Raw genomic sequence first — 27,602 nt, 5'->3', positions numbered from 1 at the left:
AAGATTCTATTAGATCGAATAAGACCTCATCTGGATCCTCTGCTCAGAGTGAACCAAAATGGATTTCGTACGGGTAGATCTACACTACCGCAAATTTTAACTCTGCATAGGCTCGTAGAGGGAATAAAAGAAAAACAGCTACCTCCAATTTTGACTTTCGTAGACTTCAGTAAAGCCTTTGATTCGATACATCGTGGGAAATTGATGGAGATCTTGAAGGCACATGGAATTCCAACAAAGATAGTGGATGCCATCAGCATACTCTACAAGGACACCGAAGCACAGGTGTTCACTCCTGATGGTGATACGGAATTCTTTGAAATTCTTGCTAGAGTTCTGCAAGGAGACACACTCGCACCTTTCCTATTTATCATAGCCCTGGATTATGCCCTTAGAGAAGTTACTAGAGAAACACACACTGGCTTCACGCTTACACCACGGGAGAGCTCCCGTCACGTAGCAACATACATCACCGACACTGATTTCACGGATGATCTTGCCCTAATTTCTGACTATCTTGAAGAGGCACAACTTCTCTTACTAAGACTGGAGGTTGCTGCGAAAACAGTGGGTCTGCATGTTAACTACAAGAAAATGGAATACATGCTGTACAATCAACCTGTAGGAGATCTTGTCACACTGGGAGGGAACAAATTGAAGCAAGTAGATAACTTCAAATATCTTGGTTCGTGGATACAATCCAGTGAACAAGACATGAATATAAGAACTGGACAAGCTTGGAGTGCACTCAACAAACTGATGAAAGTGTGGAGATCAAACCTAAAAAACCATCTCAAAGTAGGTTTCTTTCGGGCCACAGTTGAAAGTGTACTGCTTTATGGTGCTGAATGCTGGACGATGACTGGAAAGATGAGGAGTAGACTAGATAGTACGTACACAAGAATGCTCAGAGCAGTTCTTGGAGTTTCCTGGAAGGAGCATAAAACCAACAAAGAACTGTACGGCAACCTTCCTAAGATTACAGATTCACTGATGATCAGGAGGCTGCGGTTTATAGGACACTTTTGGAGAAAAAAGGATGAGGTAATAAGTGAACTACTACTACTCTGGGAACCAAAGCACGGCGCAAGAAAGAGAGGAAGACCAGTAACAACATATGTAGACCAGCTGCGAAATGACACTGGTTTGAGCATTGCTGAACTGAAGAACATCATGGGAAACCGGAACGAATGGCTGAAGCTAGTTAATGGAGTTCGAGTTCGCTCGAAATAAGCAAAAAAATAAAACTTTGATTGATTATGTTGACGACGACAATATGTTGTTGAGTTCTTGTATGCATTCTAATGGCGTGCATTTTTAATTCAAAACTACAACACTTTTAGTCTTGACGACTAAATTGAGGGAACTCAAGTATAAGCAGAGAAGAAACGTTCCGTAAATTCTGTAGCATAAAATATCAGCCTTCTGCTCTTGTGTACATAGCCTCTCAGGAAGGCGTTGCTTGGGGAAACAAACAACAATCAACAATCTTTTATTTTTTCGTACTCACTCTTGCTCAAGAATAAATTATGACAATGAAAATATTAAAAGTAAAAATTAGATTACTGGCTGCCTGGAATAAACATGGGGGGTAGCAGAGCCAGGCAGCCAGTTGACATCAGCGTTAAATAAAATTAAATTACAGGTCAGCAAGAAAACTGAAGCACAAATGCACACATGAAAAGAAAAAGAAAAAAAAGGGAGAAGAGGAAAAGCGCTATTTCTACACTATGAAGGAAGTCTAAAATAGTTAAATTTATATATGAATACAAAACATTAATATAAGAATAACTTAAAAAGGTGACAGAATTTAACAAAAGACTAATTTACAGGTAATTTGGGAAACAACACAAGTGCTAATAAGAATACAAGTAACTAATAATCTTTGACAAGATCGCTTTTTACTGATTCCTTGAAGTTCTAGATTGAGAAGGTTTTCAAATTTTCACTAATTGAGTTCCATACTTTGATGCCCTTAAATCTTATGTTAAATATTTCATAATTTGTTCTTACTTGAGGTTAATTATAGAACGTATTCGAGGCACCTTTTGTATTATAGTTATGTCGTTTATTGACTTGTGTGAACAAAGCATCAAACACAGATAGTAGCCGTCTATTGTGAATTTTATACATAAAGACTGCAATATTAAGAAAGACAAGGTCAGGCCGTTTAACAATATGTAAGTGTTTGAAAATTGGACTATAATGCTCATGAAATTTGGAGAAAGTCTTCACTCGCATTGCTGCCTTTTGTAAAATTTGTAAGTCATACTTCTGAGAGTCGAGAGTCTGGGGAGTCGTACTTCTGAGGAAATACGCTGCCATAAAAACGCCTGCGTCGTTTAAAATTCGTCGTTCTGTGCGTTATAACAAAATAAGTTTTGATTGCATAACCGCAGTGCGAATGCTCTCCAGGTGACATAGTCCTTTTAGATGTCTGAGAATAGATGTTGACGATGCACTGAGGTGTCAATGCCAAGTACATGTCATCTTTGAAAAGGTATTCCCAGGTTTCGAGGCGTTAAATCGTATTCGTTCCCTGGTGCCAAACCAAACCCTACTGCAAAAAGAGGCCTTAGTCTTTCTTCACCTAGATTATTGCTCTGAGGTCTGAGGATGCATGGGGAAAACCAGTGTGGCAGACTTTACAGATGGCAAAACAGGACCGGGAGAATTACAGCATGGAATGATTATAATACAAGATTTGTGGAGAATGGGATATGATTGATGAAGAGGGAGCACCCTCGAAAAGTCTGAATTTTCGTCCCTTTTAATGCACATTGGATAAACTTTGTAAAAATCAATTTACCATTGAGCAAAGACGCCTTACGCAATCTCAATAAGTGCATTCAAATCTCTGAATAATTTCCATCCTGAGGATTTGAAGAATATGTTCAAACCATCCTCCAGGGTTCACTTTTGTAACGCACGAGGCTCATCAAACATCGTTTTTGTGCCCGGACCCGTACTGAAACTTTGAGCTGTAGGGCAGCTGTTATGTGGAATGACCTGGGACTCTGTCTTGAAGTGGGCATATTTAGCTATAGTGTACTTTTAGTGCAATTTTTGCTAGGATAATTTCTTTTAGTATTTGACGTATATAGTTTAGTGTTTATCTAGATCATGTTAGTTTTTTCTTTCGCCTCATTAGTGTGGTAGGCTTCTCTTGAAATTTGTTATGTAAACGGGTCACTAGAAAAGCATTTTTAAAGAAGTGATACAGTATGGTAAAACCCAACATTACGACCACCTCGTTATCACGACCATATTCTTTCGACCCAAACGTAAAAATCACTGAGTCATATTATTTTGAAGACCCCGTTAATGCGACCGGCACCTCGTTATCACGACCAGGATTTTATGGCCCAACAGTGGTCGCACTAACGAGGTTCCACTGTAAATGAAGCTTTGATTTAAGGATTGATTGATTGATTAATTGATTGACGTTTGTAATTGTTCTTTGTATGTCACCTCAGCAAAAAAAAATTTTGTAGTCAATTCCTTTGATAGGTTTTGTTTCTTTGCCTTTTAGTATTGCTAATGTAATGAAGAATTCAGGGTGCGAAATCGCTGACTGGATGATGGAATTGAAAAAGCCCAGCAGGTAAATGATCCAATATTAACTTCTTTTTACCCTTTTTTGGCTTCTTAGTTTAATGGAAGCTACTATAATGAGTTCCTGATAATCAGAAGTTGTGTAACGTTTGCAACTGCCAACTCTGTGAGTTGTAAGACCCCATATTGTTCCTAACTAACTGCCATTTTAGGAAAGGAGCAGATCCTGGTGCCGAGAATTACCAGGCAACTGGTCAGCCTTAGCATATAACGGGATATTCCACGTGCTTAGCTCACAGTTCTCCTGATTTTATCACAAGGCAGACCAGACAACATTGGATTTGCAAAATATCGTTCTATGTATGAAGCAATTAAGCAGTTTCAACCAGTTCTAAGAGTTTTTTGAGAAATATACCAGTTGCTCAGCCATATATAATTAAACCAGTGCAGCAGAAGCCCAAAAAGCGATGAATTTCCCCGAGATTCTTTTCAGAGAGTTTCGAGTGTCAAGTTTGTCGTTTTGCTATAGAATATACTTTAAAAGAAATATCTAAATATTAACAGCTAATGGCGAGGATGCCCAAGGGAAACCATCGGGCTTATGAGGAATAGGCTCCCTCAATAAATTATTACAACGAAGTCATGAAAAACATGCATGCAAAGTCAATGGCAGAGTTGCAGTACAAATTATAATATCAGATCAGATATTAGATATTTAGCAATTATTGAATTCGGCTTGCATTGGATGTGAAGAATTCTGCAGATCGAGGAGGGTGTTATCTTCGGCCTCGGTGGATAACACCCTGCGAGATCTGCAAAATTCTTCATATCCTTCGAAAATCGAATTCAATTATTTTATTATTTATTCAAAGTGTTTCCAAGTATAAAAACAAACTAGAACATGCTAACCTCGGTCGATGTAAGTTCATATCGATAATCATCTTTATCTGGACGTTTAGGAGATTAAAAGTCTGCTCAGTTCTGCAAATATACTCCAAATAGCAAATGTTGTTCATCGCGTTGTCTTCCTGCTGTTCTTGTGTTGTTTTTAGACAATATTTCGCCGTGAAACGAGTAAAATGTTCCGCGATAGTTCGGCCATGTTGTTCTAACTACCAAAACAACTCAACCTCGTCCCCAGGTTCAATAACCTGCAACCAGGCTGCACTTTTGATGTCACTTTGACGTCATCGGTTCAACATGACAAAATTCTTTTTAAATTTGGTCAACAGCAGCTGGTTATGGTGAAGTAGGTGTGTGGTTTTAACCAATCAGAAACGGGGAAATATTTTGAATGAATAATAATGTAATATCTAGTTTTAGTAAAATCCCACTAGTGGTCTATTATCGATGCTGCATTCTGATTGGTTGAGCTACTACTAGGCTATATATGTTATAGCCCACTAGTAGCGAAAAGCACCGGCTTTGAAAACCAAAACGATGGCGGCTGAGTCGCGTTTTGCTATTTAAAATTGTTTTATGTCGATATTTTTGACCAACTAGTTGGATTTTACTAAAACAATTATTCCTCAAGCTCGAGCTCGAGCCTTCGGCCTCATGCGCTATTGACTCAGAGCCCATTCGGGCTAGAGGAATAATTGTTTATTAGCCGGGGCTAAAAGCGAAACTCCAGTTTAAAAAGTTATAATTTAAATCAAACAATAAACTTGTAATCCACAAATCAGTTAACTTAAGGGTACGTTCGTGTGACTTTTGGGGGAAAGACTGAGTGATTTTAGAGAAAAATAATTTGCAAACAGTCCAAGAGTGAAACAAATTCTTCCTAAACAAAATTACCCAATCGCCCACCCACACCATAAAATTCATTTGACAGCGCAAAATATAGTTTTATGCTATAAAGGCCGGTTATAAGACACGATAGTCCTCGGTGGCAGCCAATTTACACGTTGTAATTTATAGGTTGCATTCCTCTGTCTAAAAGGGAGGCCAAGATGAAAATCAGGCCCAGGATTTTGTGTGTTCGAAAAGTTTACTTTACAAAATCTTGCCGACAAATCTGGTGGTGTGTAAACCAGCCTTTAATACTATTTATACATCACATGTGAGATTAACAGTACTATGAGGCGCGGTTTTTTATTATACAGACCTCGGACAGAATCGGTTCTTTTTTGCTCTATTTTAAACGTAAAATTCTGCAATTTTTCACAATTTGCAAGACAAATTGCTCTCATTTAATATTCAGGACGATCGAAGCACGCGCTTCCTTTGCATAACAAATTATAGAATTGACCATAGTATAAAACGTTTTTATAAAGAAAATTCAATAATGTTCGGACTGTTCAGTCAGAACAATCTGCTCCTATGTGGTATTCAGGGTGTGGGCTTTTAGCGAAAACGTTTAAAAATTCCCAAAATCACCTATACAGACCAGCCGGTTCTCACTTTTGACAAGCGCCAAACTTGCAATGCGAGCTGTTGCTGTTTGATTGAACATTAATAGTTACGCTTCAGCATAATAAAGGAATTATTATGTTTAGTTTTTATTTGTGGTTTTGTTAGACTTATGTGTAATCTTTAAAAGCGTTTGATAGGCGCGGCATTTTAAGTACTCCCGCATGCGATGTTCATGTACGACTGAAAACAACCGGCACAGCGATTAAAATTGCCAAAGAGACTACTAACAATCAATAAAAGAAAATAATTCGGTGGAACATTTACATAGACAACAATTTTCATTCACGAAGACAAGTATTGAGAGTAAAGTGTCCATGAAAATCCTGAGTCATGTAAGCATATAAGCTTAAGCTTAAAACCTTGCAGATTTAAGCTTATGTTTTAAGCTGGCTTCCCGGTGTTTGGTATTTTTCAAAATGAACTCAAGGCAAGAAAATAGTCCAAAGCCTTCTTTTACAGCCAAAATTAGAATTTAATGTTCTTCGGAATGTTTTCCTTCTATTTGCGGTCAGAAGATGTCTAAAAGCTTTTTAAAGTTCTGTTAGCTTATATCAAACCCGATACTAGGTCAAATCATTGTCTCAAATCTTACAAAAGTGCATAAACTAGCCGCATAAACTACACTCGACAACATGAAACCAGAAAAAAAACATCAAATACAATAATTACTCAGGCTTACCAGTCGAGATACAGCTCCTGAAAGCCATCAAGTAAGGCCAGAATCGAGTCGAGCCATGACCCAAGATAAGAATCCTAACCTCAGACTTAGCCTCTTTTGCTTCGTTGTCTACAGTAATGCTGGATAAGTTAACTTTCACAAGCTGCTGCCTAGGAAATAAGAGTAAAAACTCAGTCTTATCATCGTTCAACTTTAAACGGTCCCTAACCAACCAGTCCTGTAGGTCCCTAATGCAATCACGCATAGCATTAAGGGCAACCTTGTCCTCGCCCGATACGTTTGGACTACCAGGTGATTTGTGTGTCACGACCCACAAAGGTTCATGGGTAAAACTGTTTATGTGCCTCATTTCAATCGTGACACGGTCGAGTTGGCATCTCGTGAGAGAGATGAATCAAAACTGGCGATCAAAACACTGCTACCTTTTCTGAAAAACATTACGAAGGAGAGCGATTTGGAGAATTTTCAAGACCTCGTACTGACCTTAGGTGCTTGGTATTGGCTTCATAAGGTAATTTCAATAAGTTTATCGCAATTCGGAGTGGATGGAAGGCGCGATTTTAGCCGATTTTAGGCGGAGATTTCTTGCTTCTCAGAAGATTTTAGGTACTGTTTAGTGCTGTGCTTATACGTATATTTCTATCTCAGAAGAGTGAAAGAGATCTGTAGTTCATACCTGGATTTGCTTAAATGAAATATTCGTCCATTTGAAAGTAACATTTGATGGACTTTATTAACCGGGCAAGGAGGGGGAGCGCGAACAAAGAGCAAGGTGAGAAATCTTGCATCATCTCTCATAACAATTTTATTTTCATCGACAATTTTATGTAATTTTCCAAACAGTGATGTTTGTAATCCTTATAAGCAAATAAATCTTCTATAGTAGCGCCCGAACAGCTACAGCACAATAGGAATTTCACCGAAGCTACGGCCGCAGAACTAAACCACAATCTTGTCTGTACGTTCATTGAAGTGAGCGCAGTGTATCGATTTTGTTGTAAACCTAACCTCACAGTTTTAAAATCCTGTATGATGTTGTCTAGTTCTTCGATAATGGTTTTGTCTTTTGGTTGAGATTTGGCTTAGGTAACAAGTTGACCGAAATAATCCGATAAAACTGCTGACAGTAACCAGCAATGAATCCAAGAGGAACGGCGAAAATAACACTGAAATCATTATGGCGGCTTGCACATGGCCGTGCAATTTAAACTTGTCAAAAATGCTGAAGAAAGCAAAATATTTAAAACTAATGCAACTGCTATCAAAATAAAGTATTCCAACAACTTTCCAAGGTTGTATAGTGTGGAAATGACCTACACAAGCTTGGAATAGAGCGAAAATGTCACCACATATACCTCTGAAAACGGCTCTTTCCAAGCGCGAAAATCACTCTACAAATGACGCACACCGCCTGGACTAAACGCAACATACAACTGAGTATCGTCAGCCTAACAATGCACATTGGGAAGGTACCTCTCTGCGATCGGTGAAGATTGTAAACAGAACGGGACCAAGACAGCTTGTGAGACCCGATTAAAAGTATAGTTGAAAAAAAAATAAATACATGAATAAATAAACTAGCAAAAGATGATAAATTAATCATAGATCTTAGAGAATAAATAACTCTTATTAGTCTAATAACCAGTCTCTTAAAAATCTCAATGGTAGCTGCTTGTCTGATGGTCAAGGTGTTTCGATACAGTTTTTCGCAGACCATACCGATGTTTTTCAATCGCCTTAAAAGAGATTTTATCCTTTATCACCATAAAATTTTCATCAGTGATTGAATATGAATTGAAGTTTTTCAAAATGCAGTTTCTAGTAAAAGCGATATCACTGTGACAACATCAAGAAAAATTGATATCGATTTAAGCCGAATTTCGCGCGATGTAGACCTGCTACTGAAAATCCGACACCAGGAACTTAAATTGTGGTATTTAGCATATAACCTCCGTGAGAAGTAAAAAATTCTGTATGTTTAAATTCAAATAAAACGTAAATTTATTTCAAACCTTATATTTTCAATAGCCGTGAGAAATTGTTTAATAAAAAAGTTCTAAATAACTCAAATTAATCTTAAGTAGGGTCAGAAGGCTGCTTAATATTGTATTTCGATGCATGGAATTTTTGGTGTATTTACTTTATTGCGATCCTGAAGACTTACCAGTCTTCGCACCACCTGTCTAAGTGCAGCTTTACTCCAAACTTTGACTTTAAGCGCTTTTCTGCATATCTCTTAATTAAAACGGCTCAACAGAATTCATTTTAACGCTTATCACATAATCTTCATGATAAAACGAACAACTCAAGGCCCTTCTAGACTTATATTAAATCATTGAATCGGAATGCTTTTGGAATTTCAACGTTGAAAACACCCTCTAGCAACACTGTTACATCCCCTAAGTTTAAAGCAGACACTCCCAACCATCAATTCCAATCTGTCTTTATAAGAGAAAATACCCAACCTATGCCTTCCACTAATTATCGACCAGTCAGGCGTACACAAACTTTTGTCTTATTTAGAGGATTGCAAATCTCCAGGACCAGATGTTATCTTCCCGAGGGTACTTAAGAACTGCTCAGACAGTATTGCGACACTACCGTCTAAACTCTATCACGCCTCTATTGACTTTGCTTACCTACCTCGTGACTGGCGTACGGCAAACATAATTGCTATCTTTAAAAAGGGTGATCGCCAAAATCCAGCTAACTTCCGGCCTGTGTCACTAAACTCCATTCCATGTAAAACGCTGGAACATATTGTATATCACCACCTAGTAACCCACTTTGAGGAAAACAATATCTGCTCTGACATCAAACATGGCTTCCGGAAACGACGTGACACCCAACTTCTCCTGTTAATTGAAGAGCTCGCTTCTGCTGTAGGAGAGAGTCGGATATCAGCGGCTTTTATTAAAATTACAACAAACCAGTTTAGAAGGTTCTATTCTTGGTTGGACAGACTGCGTTTTAACACAACGCACTCAGCAAGTTGTTCTTGATGGTGTTAAATCTGAGGAATTGGCAGTGACATTCGGTGTGCCACAAGCAACAGTTTTAGGACCGTTGTCGTTTCTGATCTTCATCAACTATATCCATGATAACATAGACTCTCAAATAAGATTCTTTGCAGATGACTGTCTTGTCTGTAGAATAATCAATTCCCCAAACGACTGCCTTAAGCTACAAGAAGATCTATCTTTTTTAAGTGACTGGGAGAGGCGAATGGCAGATGTAATTCATTAAATCCAAGTGTTATGTTCTTCACATGTTTCGCAAGAAACAATCTATAGGAACTTTATACTACTTACAAGGCACACCCCTAGAGATGTCTACCAAACAGAAATATTTAGGAGTTGATTTGTCTAACGATTTAGACTGGAGTCACCATATAATCTCAACTCTATTACCACCAGAGCGAATAAGACTCTTGGCTTACTGTTCCGTAACCTGAAATCATGTTCACCCCATATCAAGGACATTGCCTACAAGACCCTGGTAAGACCGCACCTTGAATACCGTAGCTAGATTTGGGATTCTTACGAGAAGGCTGACATCTTATCCGGCTTAAGCATGTACAACGACGAGCAGCTCCTTTTGTTAGTGGAGACTACCGTAGAGTCAGGCGTGACGAACCTGACTAGTAACATCGGTTGGCAGTTGCTTGAACAGCGTAGGGCGATAACCCGGCTGACGCTTATGTACAAAATTGTCCACGGTCTTGTCGATATCTCCACTTCACCCCTCCTGCCAACTGGTCGCCAAACACGTCATACTTCTCATCTGTCATATCTTTGACTACAATCTAATACCAACTGTTACCGATCCTCCTTTTCCCACGCACAATTCCCAAATGGAACTCATTACCACTAACTTTGCGCTGCGCATCCTCCACCCAGCATTTAAAAATGGCCTATCTAATTTAAACATTTCAAGGATTATCAACACTAACAACTATTATAACTAAGACCGCTTATCATACTCCTGTATCATATATATCCCGCATGAGAGATAAACACGGTTGTCAGTTTAGATTTAGATTTAGATTTATCACGGCGCATGTTCTCTATATTGTTTGCTGAGGTGCTGTTGAGCCCTCTAAGTAGTGTGCATGATTTAACAGTAGGGAGCTTAAGCAACGGCGACAGCAACGAGAACGGCAAAAAAGCATTAGGTTTGGATTGGCAAAACAACAACTTTGCACGTGCATCACGATTTTTTGTACATTTCTTAGCCATCGTTGCACGACTACCACGTGAATATGCCTATTTTCACGTTTCTTCGAGGACGGGAACACAAGACAACAACTTTCTTAAGCTCCCTAGTAATATACGCCGGCGCATTCTCAACAAAAAAAGTTGTGACGATCGGCAGAGGTTTTTTTTCCTCCTGTCTGCCCAAGCGAATTACAAGGGAAAAGAGGTATCTGCTATCAGGGAATCGTTGGTTTTAAGCTTAAAATTTATAAAAAATAACATCAGCCGAATGCATGCTGCAAATTAATCCACTCCTTGTTTCAAATAAATGCATTGCTAAATCGCTGAAGAGGATCAGAGCTGGAAAGTCGTTTATAATCGACTAAAAAGGAGCTCAAAAAAACTTTGTAGTTCTTTCCAATTAAATATCAGTAATTTCTTTAACATGATATCATGGTCTATTAATTTGTCGTGATTAATTTTCAACTGAAATTTCCTCTGTTTCTATTCAATTCCGGCCGAGACTGGCTACTTTACTTGGTCCCTTGTCTCTCGCCTGAATGATCTTACGCTTGGCATATGAAGACATTTCCCTAACACCTGCACGCGCAATCAGCGTTAAATGATCCGATAGGCCAAACGCTGGTAGACTTCAGGTGTGAGAGTTATATTGGAATAATGATAATGATAATAATAATAATAATAATAGTAATAATACTTTTATAGCGCTATTTACATAACAATGATCATTAGCGCTTTACAATAATTCACTGAAAAATCTATTCTAAAATGATATGAACGAGTGTCAATACAGAATCACAAGATGAATACTTTCTAATGCATGTTCTATTGAATTTCGGTCTTAAGTTTGTCTTCCCTGTTTCGAAATTCTACCATGGGCTTGAGTGAGATATGTTCAGGATTTCAAGTTAATGAGATGATCCAGCCCTATGTGGCTTGATCAAAAAAATTTTACTTGAATGCTTTTAATTTTAGTCAAATATATGAAGTAATAGTGATAATAAATAAGAAAATATTTATATAGCGCTTATACTTTTCAGTACAAAGCACTTGTAATGAAGTCATGAAGTACTGTACAAAAAAATACCAGCTTTCAATGCCAGACATAAGTTGGAAGTTTCTAGCTACAGATCGAAACATAGGTAGAAGAATCTTGTAGAAGTCCCTTACCATAATGATTGCGCTGTTTGTTTCAGTGTGTGATGTGGTTCACGGTGTCTGTTACAATGTTTTCTCACAAAATGCAAGTAAATAATAGCGGGGCTCCCACGCGCGAAGCGCGCGTGTGACAGAGCCCCATACTCATAGAATATGGTCAACCTCTTTTCGTTTGGTTGTCACGTGATTGACCGAGCGACGTACGTACGTACGCGTTTATAGATTGTATGGGTGGGGTAGGGGAGACTATCAAAAGGAAGGAAGGGTTGTCTCAGGCGTGTCTTTGCAAATCCACATCTTTTATATTGGACATTCACAATATGGTCAAGTGACAGCTGTCACAACAGGAAAGCCACTGACCAGTATCACATGACAACATCGCGGGCTCATGTTTCAACTCAGAGGTGACGTGATTTATTTGGAAGCTGTCCGCTGACCAGCTAATTGTTTTACCAGATGGCGATCAATGTTCAATCTCATACTTCTAGTTTGGGAGCCCAACTGATAATGCACACATATTGGACATCAATGTTGTGATCAATTGACAGCTGTCAAAAACAGGATATCCGCTGACCAGTATCACTTGCACGTACCGCGGGATCAGGTGTCAACCCATCGAAGTCAAGTATTTTTTGAAGTTATCCGCTAACAAGTTACTACTTTTCAAATGATCGCAGGCTCAAGTTCATTTTTTTTTAATTCATATGAAATATGTTGTGTTTATGTGCCACACAATTAAGATTTTGATTTTAAACTTACTTCCAACGCGAAAATTCAACCACTACAGGCAGGGAAGACAGTTGCTTTTGACTTTGCTCACCATGGTCACGCGTTGGGCACACTCTACTTCCAATTTTTTTGCTCTGATTGGTCAAAGTTTGACAGGTGAGTTCATGCGAAAAATTTATGCATCTTGAATCTTGTTTACTTTGCCAGCTGAAGCTGACAAAGTTTTGTGTCAACTTGTGATGTTTTTAACTCTCTTTTTCCACTGGATGTACAAAATGAAATTCAGCTGCTATCAGGAGTATTCTGTTATTCATGGCTAATTTTTGGTTGAGAAACACGTCACTTGTCAAAGTCGGAAATGGCATCGTTTTCGTTTTTCACCTTGCCTGATGCGTAAGGGTTGAAAAGTCTGAAGCGATTCAGGCCTTACTTGATACCTTTCAGGAGCTGCATCTCGAATGGTAAGCCTGAGTAGTTATTGTATTTGTTGTTTGTTTTTTATAGCTAATTTAATGAAGTCGAGCGCAGTTTATGAGGCTATTTAGTTTATGCACGTTTGTACGATTTGAGACAATGATCTGACCGAGTATCAGGTTTGATATAAGCTTACAGAACTTTAAAAAGCCTTTAGACATTTTCTCACCGCAAAAAGAAAGAAAACGTTCCAAAGAATATTTAGTTATAATTCTAGCTGTAAAGGAAAGCTTTGAGCGATTTTCTTGCCTCGAGTTCATCTTTGAAAAAAGCAAATACCGGGAAGCCGGCTTAAATACCGTAAACTTAAGCTTTAAGCTTGAAGACTCGGGATTTTTAGACACTCTAATACTTGTCTTCGTGAATGAAAAATGTTGTCTCTGTATATGTTTCACCGAATTACTAATTGTTGGTAGACTCTCTTGTAATTTTAATCGCTGTGTCGTTTGTTTTCAGTCGTTCAGTGAACATCGCTTGCAGGAGTACTCAAAATGCCCGCTCGTATCAAAAGCTTTTAAAGATTATACATCAATAAAACCATTAAATAAAAAAGACACATAATTTCTTTTTTAAATTCTTTATTATGTTGGAGCTTAACTCTATTTATGTTCGTTCACACACGCGCTACAGCTCTCACAGCAAAAGTCAGAACCGGCTAGCCGTATAGGTGGTTTTGGAAATTTTTTTAACGGTTTAGTTCAAAGCCTGTGATAGATTTTATTCGAAACCAATATATCTCTACAGTAACGGGCTTCTATTCCGATACACTTGCCAAAAACGATAGGGTTCCACAAAGGTAACGGGCTTCTAAACCGATACACGTGCCTTCAACAAAATTACAATTCTCTAAATCGAAAAACTACTCCGTCAAAGTGTCACATGATCACGTGTTCGAAACGTGATCGGCTACATCTAAGGTCAAAAAATGTCACGCGCGAAAAGTAACACAAAACTCCGTGATACACTCCCCCCTTGGCCAGTCGAATCACTGGTCAACTAGTCTCCGAATATAATCACCATTCCGAGCGGCAAGACACCTGGGTGGCCTGATGCCATCAATTATCTGCTCCTCCCGAGGTTGTTCATCATTAGTCACGACAGGTATCTCCAGGGGAAACAGCCTTTGCACTGGCCTCTTCATAGTAACAGGTCTACCACTCTTACTGATAACCTTGACTACAGCTGCTCTAACGCGATCGTCCGCACCATGGATCAACTGCTCCACTCGTCCAAGTTTCCACTGACTACGGGGCAGATTGTCTTCGAAAACGGTAGCAACATCTCCCTCAGATACAGCAATACTGGATCTAGGCCTGGATTTCTGCCGATGCAGGTTCCTTAACTCTGTAACATATTCTCTGCTCCAGCGCCTCCAGAAGTGTTCCAGTAACAATCCCAAGTACCTCCGTCTTCTTGGGAGATCTTCCGACGACACTGTATGGTCAAGTGAGGCTTGGCGATTTCCTGTTACCTCCGGCAGTGATAATATTCGCCTTCCATACATCAAGTGACTTGGTGTCAATGGTTCTTCAGGATCATCTGACGATACGTAAGTCAAGGGTCTAGAGTTGAGAGTTCCCTCAACCTCGACGAGAATAGTGTGCAATTCGTCATAGTTTAACTTAGCGTTCCTAAGTGTCTTCCGCAAACATCTCTTTGTATTCTGAATCAATCGCTCAAAAAAGCCACCCCACCAGGGCGCTCTGTCCACATTAAATCTCCAGTCAATTCTTTTACTGGCCAGGAATTTCTTGACTCTTGGGTAAGAAAATAACTTGCTCAAAATTTTATCTGCAGCCTTAAACGTTTTGGCATTGTCCGAGATAATCAGTTCTAGTAAACCTCTTCTAGCTGTGAATCTCCTCAGGCAACGGATGAATACATCAACCGACAGGTCCGTAGCAAGCTCTAAATGTACTGCTCTCACAGAACAGCAAGTAAACAGGAGAACATAAACCTTCTGTAACGCTGACTGTCCTGACACCTTAATGTACAAAGGTCCAGCATAATCTACTCCGACATAAGTAAAGGCAGGTTTCTGGCTCAATCTAAACTCGGGTAGGTCACTTTGAGGAGGCACTCTGTAACTCTACCCTTCATATCTGCGACAAACTGTACAGCTAGCCAGTGTTCTTTTAACAAACTGTCGTCCCTTGACAATCCAAAATCTGGTTCTCAGCTGGGCTAGCGTAGCTTCTACCCTATTGTGATGCACCCTTTCATGAGCATCTCTCACCAACAGAGTTGAAAGATAATGATTCTTTGGTAGTAAGGCTGGGAACTTCGTCTCATGTGGTACATCAGCATTAGCAACTCTCCCCTTACATCTTAGGACTCCACTACTGTCTTCGTACAAACCAAAGTCTCGCTCTAACTGGCTGTAATTTGCTTGGGACTTCAATTCTTTCTGGACACTTCTTAACCACTTCACTTCTGCATTTCCAAGTTCTTCTGCAGTAACCTCTCCCGAGTAAACAGTTCCTTCCTTTAGCAACTTGGCCTTGATTTTCAAATTTTTCACAAAGCGCAACACCAAAGCTGTAATACGAAACAACTTGTTACAGGAGCTAAAATCTGTGATCGGAATAATAGTGTCCATATTGGGTATTCCATTTGTAGTTAACAATACCGCTTCACCAACTGCTTCGATAGCTTGGCCTTTCTTCATCTCTACGCAACACTCTTCAGCAATTGTTTCTGAACATTCCTCAGAACTGGGCCAGTTTCTCACGGGCTCCGACAGCCACGATGGTCCCTTCCACCACAACACATTACTCTTTAACTTAGCCGCACCTTCTCCACGAGATCCTATGTCCGCTGGGTTCTCAATGCCAGGACAATGGTTCCACATGCTCTCTTCGGTCAAAGACAAGATTTCATTCACACGATTTTGCACAAACTGCTTCCACTCCTTCGAACCCTTTATCCAGCAGATTGCAGTCTTGCTGTCTAACCACAAGTGTGTCTTGTCAATTGTAATCTGTGACGCCAAGGCTTCTTTAACTGAGGACACCAATCTTGCTAAGATGACCCCAGACAGTAATTCGAGTCTAGGGATAGACTGCCTTGTCAGCGGTGCCACTCTGGTTTTGGATGACAACAAAACTGGAAAAAAATCACCACTCACTTCAAGAACCAAGTAAACAACAGCACAATAAGCCTTTTCTGAAGCGTCCCCAAACCCATGAATAACATACGACGTAACACCTTCCTCTAATCCAGCATACACACACCTCGGTACTAACACTTGCTGCACCTCTCTCAAGTCCTGAAGCCACCTGTTCCACTGCTTCCGGGCAGACTCCGGGAGTGGTGCATCCCATTCAAACTTCTCCTGGCAAAGAGACTGAAACAAAGTCTTCATTTCCACCAGTATTGGACTGAGTAGCTCCAAGGGGGTCAAAGAAACTTGAAGTAACCTTTAACAAGTTTCTCCTGGTCGGCTCTAAGTCTTCTGAAAGTCTCGGTAAGGCTTCAAATTTAAAAATGAACTCATCAGTAACACAGTTCCAATTAAGACCAAGTACCTTGTGTTCCTCCTTCATATCAAGCCTCACCAAATGATTGACAGTAGTTTTCGCATAAGACTCTGTATCCTCCACTACAGCACAAGTTCCGACAGTTCCAACTTGGTCCTCACAAATCAATTCAAGCAATTTAGGTGAATTTGAAATCCACTTTCGCAAGTTAAACCCATCTTCCAATAGGCACTTCTTAGACTTCTGATAAAGCGACAGACACTCCTCAACACCCCTTTCTCCTGTCACCAAATCATCCACATAAAATGAATTCAACAAGTTCTGAACCAACCCAGGGTCAGCCTCATATTGACTGATATGATACTTCAAAGTGGCATTCAAAAGAAAAGGGCTAGCATTGACTCCAAACACCACACGACAAAACCTATATAACATCAACCCGGGATTCTCTTCTTCTAAACTGTCCACCCAGAGGAATCGCAGGACATCACGATCTTCTTCAGCAACTCCCACATTGAGAAAGGCTTTTTCAATGTCTCCTACAAGTGCAATTCTTTTCTCTCTAAACCGGAGGAGAACATTGAAGATTGTTGGAGTTAAGGCTGGTCCTGAGTAAAGACATTCGTTAAGACTTGGACTATCACTGCTGGGCCTTGACGACGCATCAAAAACAACACGAAGTTTGGTTGTAGGGGCATCCCGGCGTACCACCCCATGATGCGGTAAATAATGCACCCTTCCAACATCAGGACGCTTGGCACAGTCTACTTGCTCAATTATACCACTCTGCAACTGATCTTGTATGATGGAGTCATATTCTTTCAAATACTTGCCATCTTCAAAACGCAAATTCTTTTCAAAGGCTTCAAGAACAGTATCCTTATCTCGAATGCCGACAGAATCCAGATCCCACAATCTATCCAAATCTCCTTGCAGCGTATCATCAACAACCCTTGACTCCGTCCTCAACACGTGAGTCGACGAAAACTGAATACTTGAAAGTTTCTCCCTCGGGCGATTTTCCACTGGACCCGACAACACCCATCCAAACTTGGTAGATACAGCCACAGGTCCACCCTGACCTGACTCCTCCCCCGTTACTGACTTGCCATCAAAGAAATCCCAGATATAATCTGAACCAATCAACAAATCAATCTGCATTGTGTTGCTGGCAGGGCACACATCAGCAAATTCAATGTTTTTTAAGCTGGGATATCTTTCCTTAACCCATTCCAAATCTTGACCTTGTAAATCATTACAAATGTGAGGGACTGCAAATGTATTCAATGTTGTTTTCAAGTCTGTTCCTGATTTGGTTAAAGAAAGTTCGACCAGGTTGACAGCTTCCAGCTCTTGGTTCTGATCCCCAAATGTTGCAATTTTCAGTCTCTCTGTCCTGACAGTTTTCAATTTCAAGGTATTTACTACCTTTTGGTTGATATACGATCGCTGGGCTCCAGTATCAAAAATTGCACGTACAGTGAGACTATGAGAGAGTTCCTTCCCCGGGATTGAGACATTTACTTGAGCAGTTTGTAAGAAAACATGCATCCCAGAACCAATATGCAATGCAGGTGAGGCTGTCGCCCCAGCAGGAATATTACTGCTGTCTACCATAGTACTATTACAAACTGCCAAATGGTGACGACCACTACCCTTGAAGCACTGAATTTTGGTGTCACAGTTACGGGCTAGGTGCCCCCCACGGCGCAGGCAATTGAAACACCTCCCTTGTTTCTTCAAAATTTCTCTTCTTTCATCAATATGTGTTACAACTTGGCACTCAGACGCTCGGTGATTTCCTTTTCAAAACAAACAGTTTAACTCCCCACGATTTCCGCTCAACAATGTACTCGCAGTTGATTCATTGCCAGGGTTAAACGATTTCTTTAATGGGGACTTTTTCTCCACAGATGTATTCATACCACACCTTTCACGGGCCTCCACTTCATTTTTGACAGCTTTTATTACAGAAGTTAGCTCCCAGTTATCCTTATGTTCCCTGCTGACAATCAATCGCAATTCTTCGGGCAACTTCTCCATGAATATAGGAATCAAAAGAGCTCCATACTGTGCAGAATCAATTCCCAGTGCTTGTAAACCTCTAACCTGAATTTCCAAATTATCGAGAACAGCTCGGATTCCCTTAACGTTAGACATGGCATTCACAGGCTGTAATTTGAGTAAGGCCTCCATGTGAGAGCTAATAATTATCTGCTTGTTTCCAAATCTATCGGTTAAGATTTCAATAGCCTCCTTATAGTTCAGTTCAGTTAATGGTAATCCAGTAATAGAATTTAGAGCTGGGCCATCTAATAGACTTCGCAGATAATTAAACTTGTCAACATTAGTTAGCGAAGCGTTCTTATGCACCGCAGACGAGAACGAATCCCAAAATGTTTGCCAGTTTTTTGGGTCGCCAGCAAATCTTTTTATGTGTAGTTTTGGTAGCTTCGCACCGTTACTAGAACTAGATGGAACAGACCCACCTTGACTTCCTTGAGGCGATTCTTGTTTGCCATGAGAATTTTCACATTTCTGCAACTTGACAAGGGCGCCATGAATTCGCGCGCGAAACTCTTCAGATTCCTCTATCTCCGGTTCTAAATTTCCTTCGTCGATTGCGGCCAAAATCGATTCGTCCAAGGTCTTTAAGGTCGCTAATTTTTCATTGAGCGTAATAGTTGTCCATTTTATCTTGTCTTTAGTGGTATCAGACCCATCGTAATCCATGAGAAGTTCATCGACTGATGAAAGAATTTTCCTTGCGTGGAAGCGATGCGCCGCACGTATTTTCAGGTTCTTCGCTAGTTTTCCAGGCATAATTCAGCTAGTTCTGACTCCAAATCCGGCTCTTGGGACCAAATGTGATAGATATTATTCGAAACCAATATATCTCTACAGTAACGGGCTTCTATTCCGATACACTTGCCAAAAACGATAGGGTTCCACAAAGGTAACGGGCTTCTAAACCGATACACGTGCCTTCAACAAAATTACAATTCTCTAAATCGAAAAACTACTCCGTCAAAGTGTCACATGATCACGTGTTCGAAACGTGATCGGCTACATCTAAGGTCAAAAAATGTCACGCGCGAAAAGTAACACAAAACTCCGTGACAAAGCCCACGCGTGCTTCGATCGTCCTGAATATTGCATGAATGAGTTCAATTTGTAATGCAAAATTGTGAAATACTGCATTGTGTCCGAGTCTGTATGATAAAAACAGTCCCTCATAGTACTGTTTCACCTCAGACGTGAGGTATAAATGGTATAAAAGGTTGGTTTACACGCACCCAGATTTGTTGGCAAGATTTTGTAAAGTAAACTCGTCGAACGCAAAAAATTCGGCCTGATTTTTTTTTTCCAGGCATAATTAATCTACGATGATCAAGAGCCATTATAGCTCTTAAATGTGATCGAAGATGATTGATATTTTTTTGGTGTACATATGAGGCTATCAACTCGAGATTTGGTTCACTCTTGGGCTGTTTGCAAATTATTTTTTCTCTAAAATCACTTAGCCTTTCCCTCAAAAGTTACATGAATGTGCTATGTGCTCTAAAGTTAATTGAATTGTGGAATACAAGTTTATTGTTTGATTTACATCATAAATTTATTAATGGGAGCCTCGCTTTTAGTCCTGGCTAAATCTATATATCACTTTATGTGGTGTTAAATAATCATGAAGAATACAGGTTCTCTCTCTCGCAAACTTCGAAAAAAAACAATTTTATGTAAAAAAAAACAATTTTCGAATTCCGATCGCATTCTTTTTCTGTACCATGGTGATTGAGTGCGTGAATGATCGGCATGTTTTTCTCCTTTTCTTAGTTTTATTTTTAATGGCGTTTACTTATTGCTATGTGTTTGTTTATTTAGACTATTATTATTACTTTTCTTCCTTCACTAATGCCCCCTTCCTTTGATACACAGAAAATCTAAAAAGAAACTTCTCCACAAGCCTCCATCGCGTTCACCGATTAAGACACTATCCAAGTATGATTCGCAGAAAGCCAAACGGAAGAGGTAAAGTTGCTGCCGACCATACTGATAGCCCTGGATTTGTTTTATGCATAAATCGTTTTTTATTCCTCGGGATGCTTATTATCCTGCTGCATTAGTTATTGTAAAGGTAACGCACGATACAAAAGAAAACGAAGTACAAGGTGGGATCATTCGACTGGACTCTTGAATAATACTAGTGCTTGAGTTAATATGTATGATGAAATAAATGCGGCTAAACGAAGAAAATGATCGTAGAACAGTGAAATATGTAATTTGTGCAAAGCTTAAGTAACAGCAAGAATAGATGTGGATAAATAACGTTAATTATCTATGAATTAGGTTTAACGTGGAAATACCTTAAAAAAGTCAAACTGAATTCTGGGTCAGGTTTTGTCAGATTATTCAACTAATATTTTAAATTCTATTTTGTTAATGTTTTAAGTTTTATGCCTTAAAATTTTGTCTTCCTTCGAAACGTCCTACTCAAAAAAGCATCGTCATTCTCGAGCTATTCTCACTGCATAACTATTTTGCTCCTCGCAAGAATTTTGCGAGTAGGTTGAGTATGATCGTCACTGTGAACGTAGTCCTGAATAGGACTGTTGTTAACAGTGACTGACGTTTCGACAACCTGTGCGGTAGTCATCTTCAGAGTCAAAGTGAGTTGTATCACGTATTAAACTCTGGTTATTGACCTGATTGGTCAACTAAGTGGCGATGTTATTGGTCGTCTGTCAGTTAAGCCGTGATGAAATGACTCCTGGGTTGAAACCTTTCACAAGAATTTGTATGACCCGCGCGCATTCTCTCAGCTTCACACATGCCTGTTACTATTGTAATGCCTTGCGCCCCTGGCCTCAGTTGTTTAAAAGGTGGATAGCGCTATCCACCGGATAAATCTCTACCTACTGGATAACGCAATTGGTTTCTCTAACAGTTATCCGCTGGATAGTGATTTATCCGCTGGATAACGCTATCCATTGTTTGAACATCCGGAGCCTGGACTATAAATTTGGCCTTGCCGCCTAAAACATAGGCTCCATTTCCGCCGCTTTCTCGTTCCTCCCCGAGAAGCGACGGCTGAGCGCGTGACTAACCCATCTGGTCTGAGACGAGAATTCAAAATTTAATTAATGCGTCGTTACTAAACAGCGGAAATGGGAAATGTCTTTAAATAGCAAACACGTGTTTTGCTTTGCCTCTTCGTCGCTTTGGTATTCGCCACAGAAATCAGCAGAAACACTCACTGATTTGAGGTATTTACGTTGATCGTACAAGTCTGGAGTTAAAGTACATCAGAAATGGACCTGACAATCGTCTCCCTCACGTTAGCTGTCAACAACCATCGTTGCAGACCAGAGGAGGTTGGGCAGCTGTCACGTGGCTATTTCTGATTATGCGTCCAGCCGTCTGTTCCCGAACAGCGGTTGGTAATCGAGCCAACCTAAAACGTAATGTTAATTTGAAAATTGTAAAATCGACGCCGTTCAAGAGTCTTAACCAACAGCAGATCTTTAGTATACAAGTCTCTTTCTACCTAAAACGTGGTCATTTGTAATGATAGTGATCCGGAACCACGGCCAATTTTCGCGACCATCTCCCGTCCTCTGCTGGTGCTTGAATACTTCAGAGTTTATCCTCATCGCATGACTATTGCCTAAGCGGTCGTGGACTTTTACCATTACTTAATATTATGCGCTGAGGTGATGAGTATGCAGTGAGGATATATTACAATTAACTCTTTTTCATGATAATTGGCCCTCAATGCTTCGTTTGAATTTTGTTTTTGAATTCTGCGGATGCGGCGAGGCAAACTGAGCAAATTTACATTGATATAAAAGAAAGTAATATTGCGATCAGTTTATAATAAGATGGAAGTAGTGCTAAAGGGTCAGAATTAAGCCCCGTTGATGCCTTCACCTGCCTTCCGTATGCCTTCCCTTTATTACCATACATAAGTGTCTTCCTGCATACTAATTTAGTGCCTTCCGTGTAGTCAGCACTCGTTAACATCCGTCGAAAGGCACTTTCTCCCCTTATGACTTTTACACAAGGTAGATGATGTTTCAAGCTGGAAATCATTTAGGAAAGTGCAAGTCTCTTCAATTTTAAAAGAAAAAAAAAATTGATATGAAGGGCAAGAGGATTCGAACCCATGACCTAAATTGCCACCACACCACACTTACCATCCACTAACCACTAGACTACTGAGAATTTGTTGGATGGTAGGGAAAAAATTAAATTACACATAGCATCAACCCCAACCCCACAAACCTAACCAGTTTCAAAACAGTTCTTAACCCTAATCAGTAAGGTCAGGCAGTGCGTAACCCTAATCTGTAAAACGCAGTGCTTAACCAGCTAATCCTAAACGATAAGGAATACTACGTTGTGTAAACTTCATAAGGTGTCCAAGGGCCTTTCGACAGATGTTAAAAAGTGCTGACCCTTCCGTGTGCCTTCCTCCATATCTAATGACATCGCACTTATACAATAGGAACAAAAGGCTTGCCCGGTCTCTTTTGACCCTGATTGGCTCATGTAGAATCTATTATGTCATCAAAATAAAATCACCGAGCCTTTGAACGGGCAATCCCTTTTGCAATCGCTTTGATAGGAAAAACTTTTGTTCGAGTTCGGCTCTTTTGAGAAAACCTTCATTCACTTTTTGAGCATCATGGCTTTTATTACCAACGTTGATAAGCTTCAAGCTCTTTTGACGCCTGTTCCTCGACCCAAGAATGGGAACTTTTGACTCTATTTTAATTCCTGAAGAGTGGAATCATTAAATTATTATCACTAAAAATCGGTCATAAGACACAGAGCTCAACTGAAAAATCTTTATTTCAATCTTGATTAGCCATTAACAAAACCGTTCTCCTTAGTCCAAGCGTTTGGTATCTGGCCTGTTTCGTGTCGCTTTCACGTGTATTACGTGTGTTGTCAGTAAATAATCCGTCCGTGTCTACACAAGTTCCCTATAGCCTTTAAGCCAACAGTTAGACCTCCTTTGTTTCTTGCGGGGTTGTTTGTTCTTTGTAGTTGTTCTTTTAGTTTTTGCTTTAAAAAGACGCTTCATTTCTTCGTGATCTTGACAGCTCGTACACCGTTTCTTGTGTCTGTACTGGATTGCAAGTAGTAGTACCATGATTTTTTCTTGAATTATCCGCTTTACTTTGGTAAATACTCTCTTCACTGTATGTGGTCTAACTGATGAACATCCGTGAGATGTTTAGCTAATCTGACAAGGTACTTCGCCCCACAACCAAAAAGCGGAGAGTTTCTACAAACTCGCCTTACCATGTTAACAGCTTGATTTATATTTCCCAGATTGTGAGTTTATATAGAAGGCCAAACACAGGCCAGGAGGGTCATAACCAGGTCAGGAAGGCCAAACTGAGGCCAAACATGCAAAGAGGACAGAAGGGCCATATTTTGCTGACCGTTTTCTCCGTTCTATCTCTAGGAAATGACTAACTACTGAAGTCTCAGCGTTTCACGAGCTGTTAGTCAGTTAATTATGCGAGTTTACAAGCCTACTTTTGCATACAAATTGGCTCTACAGCTAGACCCAAGGGACAGCCTTGACTCATTGTTATAGAACACAAAACAATAGAAAACTTAACAACGATTTAAAATTTCAAAAACGTTTCAACCTGAATTAAAAAATTTAGATCTCTCTGTAATTGGTATTGTTATTGATGTTCAAGTAGCAAAAGCCACCCAAAATGCTCAAAAGTAAATTTAGTAATCTCTTTTTCAGAATGAATTTAAATACAAAAAGAATTCACAACTCCTTTGTAAGAAATTTCCCCGCAAGAGCTAAAAAAATGAGTTCAAAAGTTTTGTTTACCGCCAAGAAAAAGCAATGGCCGCGGCGACACGCCAAAATTGTAATCTGTGGTAACGGTAGATGAGTTAAAAATCATCATTTCGTGCTCAATTATCCCACTGTTTTAGTATATACTAGAACAATTATTCAGCTCAGTGTCGGCGGCTGTAGCGGTGGATATTTACCTCGCATCTTGATTAAGTGTAATCTCAAATTGTAGTGCCTAATTAAAAAGCTTAGATGTTGCTTTAGTTGGTATTTCAGATTTCAGATTTTATATTTATTGCACTAGTTTGCTATCATTGTTGTTAATGATAAATTAGCAAAAAGCCGACCAATAAGAAGAATGCAAAGGCGATGTGAACAATGTGAAAGGTAGGAAGAAGCTTGATAAAGTCTTAAACAACAGCAACTCCATCCAGATTAGAAAAAAGACGGTCAAGAAACGGTTCACTGATGGCCACCTCTCGAGTTTTACGCGATTTAGTCGTGTTGTTAAGAGAGAAAGAGGAGGCATTGGAAAAACACGCAACGTCAACTGCGTCAGAAAGAAAAGGCGTGTGACGAATGAAAAGAACAATGTTTAGCTCTTTGACTGGACAACGATAGCCTTCGTTGTATAATGCTCTGTCAAAATTGTCGTCGTTACTTGGATAGCAAGAGACCAGGAGACACCGTAGAAGGGTACAGTTGTCCCAGTTGTATAGGTGTGGCGGGGTCGGCTAGAGAATTTCCCAAAGATACATAAACTGAAGATAAAGCAAGGAAGAGAAAGTACCCTAAAATTCCGAAAATAAGCCCCTCCAAATATAAGCCCCCCCGAACCGGTAACGCAAAAAACCCTCCGTTAAATCGGCCCTCCAAATCAGTATAAGCCCGCCAAATACAAAGTAAAACAAAGCAAAAACGGTAAATTTGCTTCCAACTATAAGGCTACCCCAATCGATTTTGAAACTCAAATTTCCCTCCGAATATAAGCCCCTCAAAAAGGGCCTCTGAAAAATACAAGTTCTGGGGCTTATTTTCGGAATTTTACGGTATTACCTTGGCACGTTAGTCCTTTTTGTCACTTTTGGCCTTGGTTTGGCCCGTATGACCTTCTAAATAGCTTTTCTGATAGAAAAACAATGAAAGTGAAGAGGTGGTGGTGACGGAGAGAAAGGTTTTAGTGTTGATCGAGGTGGTATCGATGTAAGATCGATTATTATTTACGAAGGGAAACGCTTAGTAACCCCGCCAATATTCTCTAAAAGAGGCGCGGTACTTTCTGAAGTTTAGTTTTCTATCAGAACGCGTGCGGTTCAAACCAAAAACAAATGTAGAACAGTAACATCATTAGCACGTTCTTCAACAAAGTGACACACGTAATGCACGTTTTGTTAATGGCTAATCAAAATTGAAGTAAAGATTTTTCATTTGAGCTCTGTGTCTTTATAACCGATTTTTAGTGATAATTTATTCATTCCGCTTTTCAGGAATTAAAATAGAGTCAAAAGTTCCCTTTCTTGGGTCGTGGAACGTTGGTAAAAAAAGCCGTGATTCTCAAAAAGTGAATAAAGGTTTTCTCAAAAGAGTCGAACTCGAACAAACGTTTTTCCTTGCAAAGTGATTGCAAGAAAGATAGCCCGTTCGAAAACTCGGCGCTTTTATTTTAAAGACATAATAGATTCTACATGAGCCAATCAGGGTTAAAAGGGATCGGGCAAGCCTGTTGTTCCTATTGTACAAGAGAGACGCTTATTAGATACGGAGGAAGGCACACGGAAGGCACTAAATGAGTAAGCAGGAAGATGCTTAGGCATATTAATACGGAAGGCAGGGGAAGGCATCAACGGGGCTTAATCCTGACCCACTAGCACTACTGGTGTATGTGTAACAGGTGTCTTGCATCTTGTACCACCTAAGATACATATTAAGTGATTTTGTGTTTATGTTTTTCTTTCTTTTTACAGAGATTTTGTCGAATCTTTCAAGGTAGAAAAGAAGAAAGGGAATTCAGTTTCTAATTTTGCTTCCAATCCTTCGTAGCAGAGGGTCTATGCAAGCTCTTGGACTAAAGAATTGAAAGCCTGCATTCCTATTTAGGACCGATATACATGTATTCATTTATTCTTGAACTTCACTTTTTGACTTTTTTCTGTGAGCGTAACCTTTCTTCACCTATATATAAGAGTTAACTAATTTCTGTGAAACTTGGATGAGGCGCAGACAATGGGAAAATTCGTTCGGTTTAAAAAGGCCCACATCGTGTTGATTATGTTTAAAGTGAAAAACCTTTGTAGACATTGAAAGAGCAGTTTTTGCAGCATTGTAACTTTCTGTAGGAGGTAAATTTCATTCAGCTTTAACTAAGAGTAATCATAGATAAGAGAGACGCCTTCCACTAAGGCTGTCGAGAGCAGCGTACACCAATTTCATTTGTCATACAGGCGATTGTGGCACTATCGTTTTATTACAAAATTATGAAGGGTTATAACTAGTAATAATTGCAGATTAGGGGAGTTGTTCAGTGGGGAGGGGGTCAGTAGTGAGTGGTAGTAGTAAGGGGCTTATCAGACAGGTGTTCATACTATACCGGAATAGCTTATTGGACAGGTGTTCATACTATACCAGATAGCTTATTTATCAGACAGGTGTTCATATTTTACCGGATATCTTATTGGATAGGTGTTCATACTATACCGGATAGCTTATTGGACAGGTGTTCATACTATACCGGATAGCTTATCAGACAGGTGTTCATACTATACCGGATAGCTTATCAGACAGGTGTTCATATTATACCGGATAGCTTATTGGACAGGTGTTCATACTATACCGGATAGCTTATTGGACAGGTGTTCATACTATACCGGATAGCTTATTGGACAGGTGTTCATACTATACCGGATAGCTTATTGGACAGGTGTTCATACTATACCGGATAGCTTATTGGACAGGTGTTCATACTATACCGGATAGCTTATTGGACAGGTGTTCATATTATACCGGATAGCTTATTGGACAGGTGTTCATACTATACCGGATAGCTTATTGGACAGGTGTTCATACTATAC

The 27,602-nt window shown here is 39.7% G+C and overlaps 1 protein-coding gene across 1 annotated transcript in view; it reads left to right on the top strand.

The window, feature by feature from the left end:
• Positions 1-27,087, top strand: part of LOC140927969 (probable ATP-dependent RNA helicase DDX52) — a 138,576-nt gene extending 111,489 nt beyond the window's left edge. Inside the window, exons 17-19 of the mRNA XM_073377672.1 lie at positions 3,533-3,604; positions 20,643-20,735; positions 26,499-27,087. Coding sequence (XP_073233773.1) covers positions 3,533-3,604; positions 20,643-20,735; positions 26,499-26,574 — 241 coding nt within the window. The 3' untranslated portion in view covers positions 26,575-27,087. The remainder of the gene's footprint in view (positions 1-3,532; positions 3,605-20,642; positions 20,736-26,498) is intronic.
• Positions 27,088-27,602: the final 515 nt, after the last annotated feature.

The sequence above is a fragment of the Porites lutea genome, chromosome 2 (assembly GCF_958299795.1).
Source record: "Porites lutea chromosome 2, jaPorLute2.1, whole genome shotgun sequence".
NCBI lineage: Eukaryota > Metazoa > Cnidaria > Anthozoa > Scleractinia > Poritidae > Porites > Porites lutea.
The sequence above is the reverse complement of the archived record's forward strand: the minus strand, read 5'-3'. Positions and strand labels throughout refer to the sequence as shown.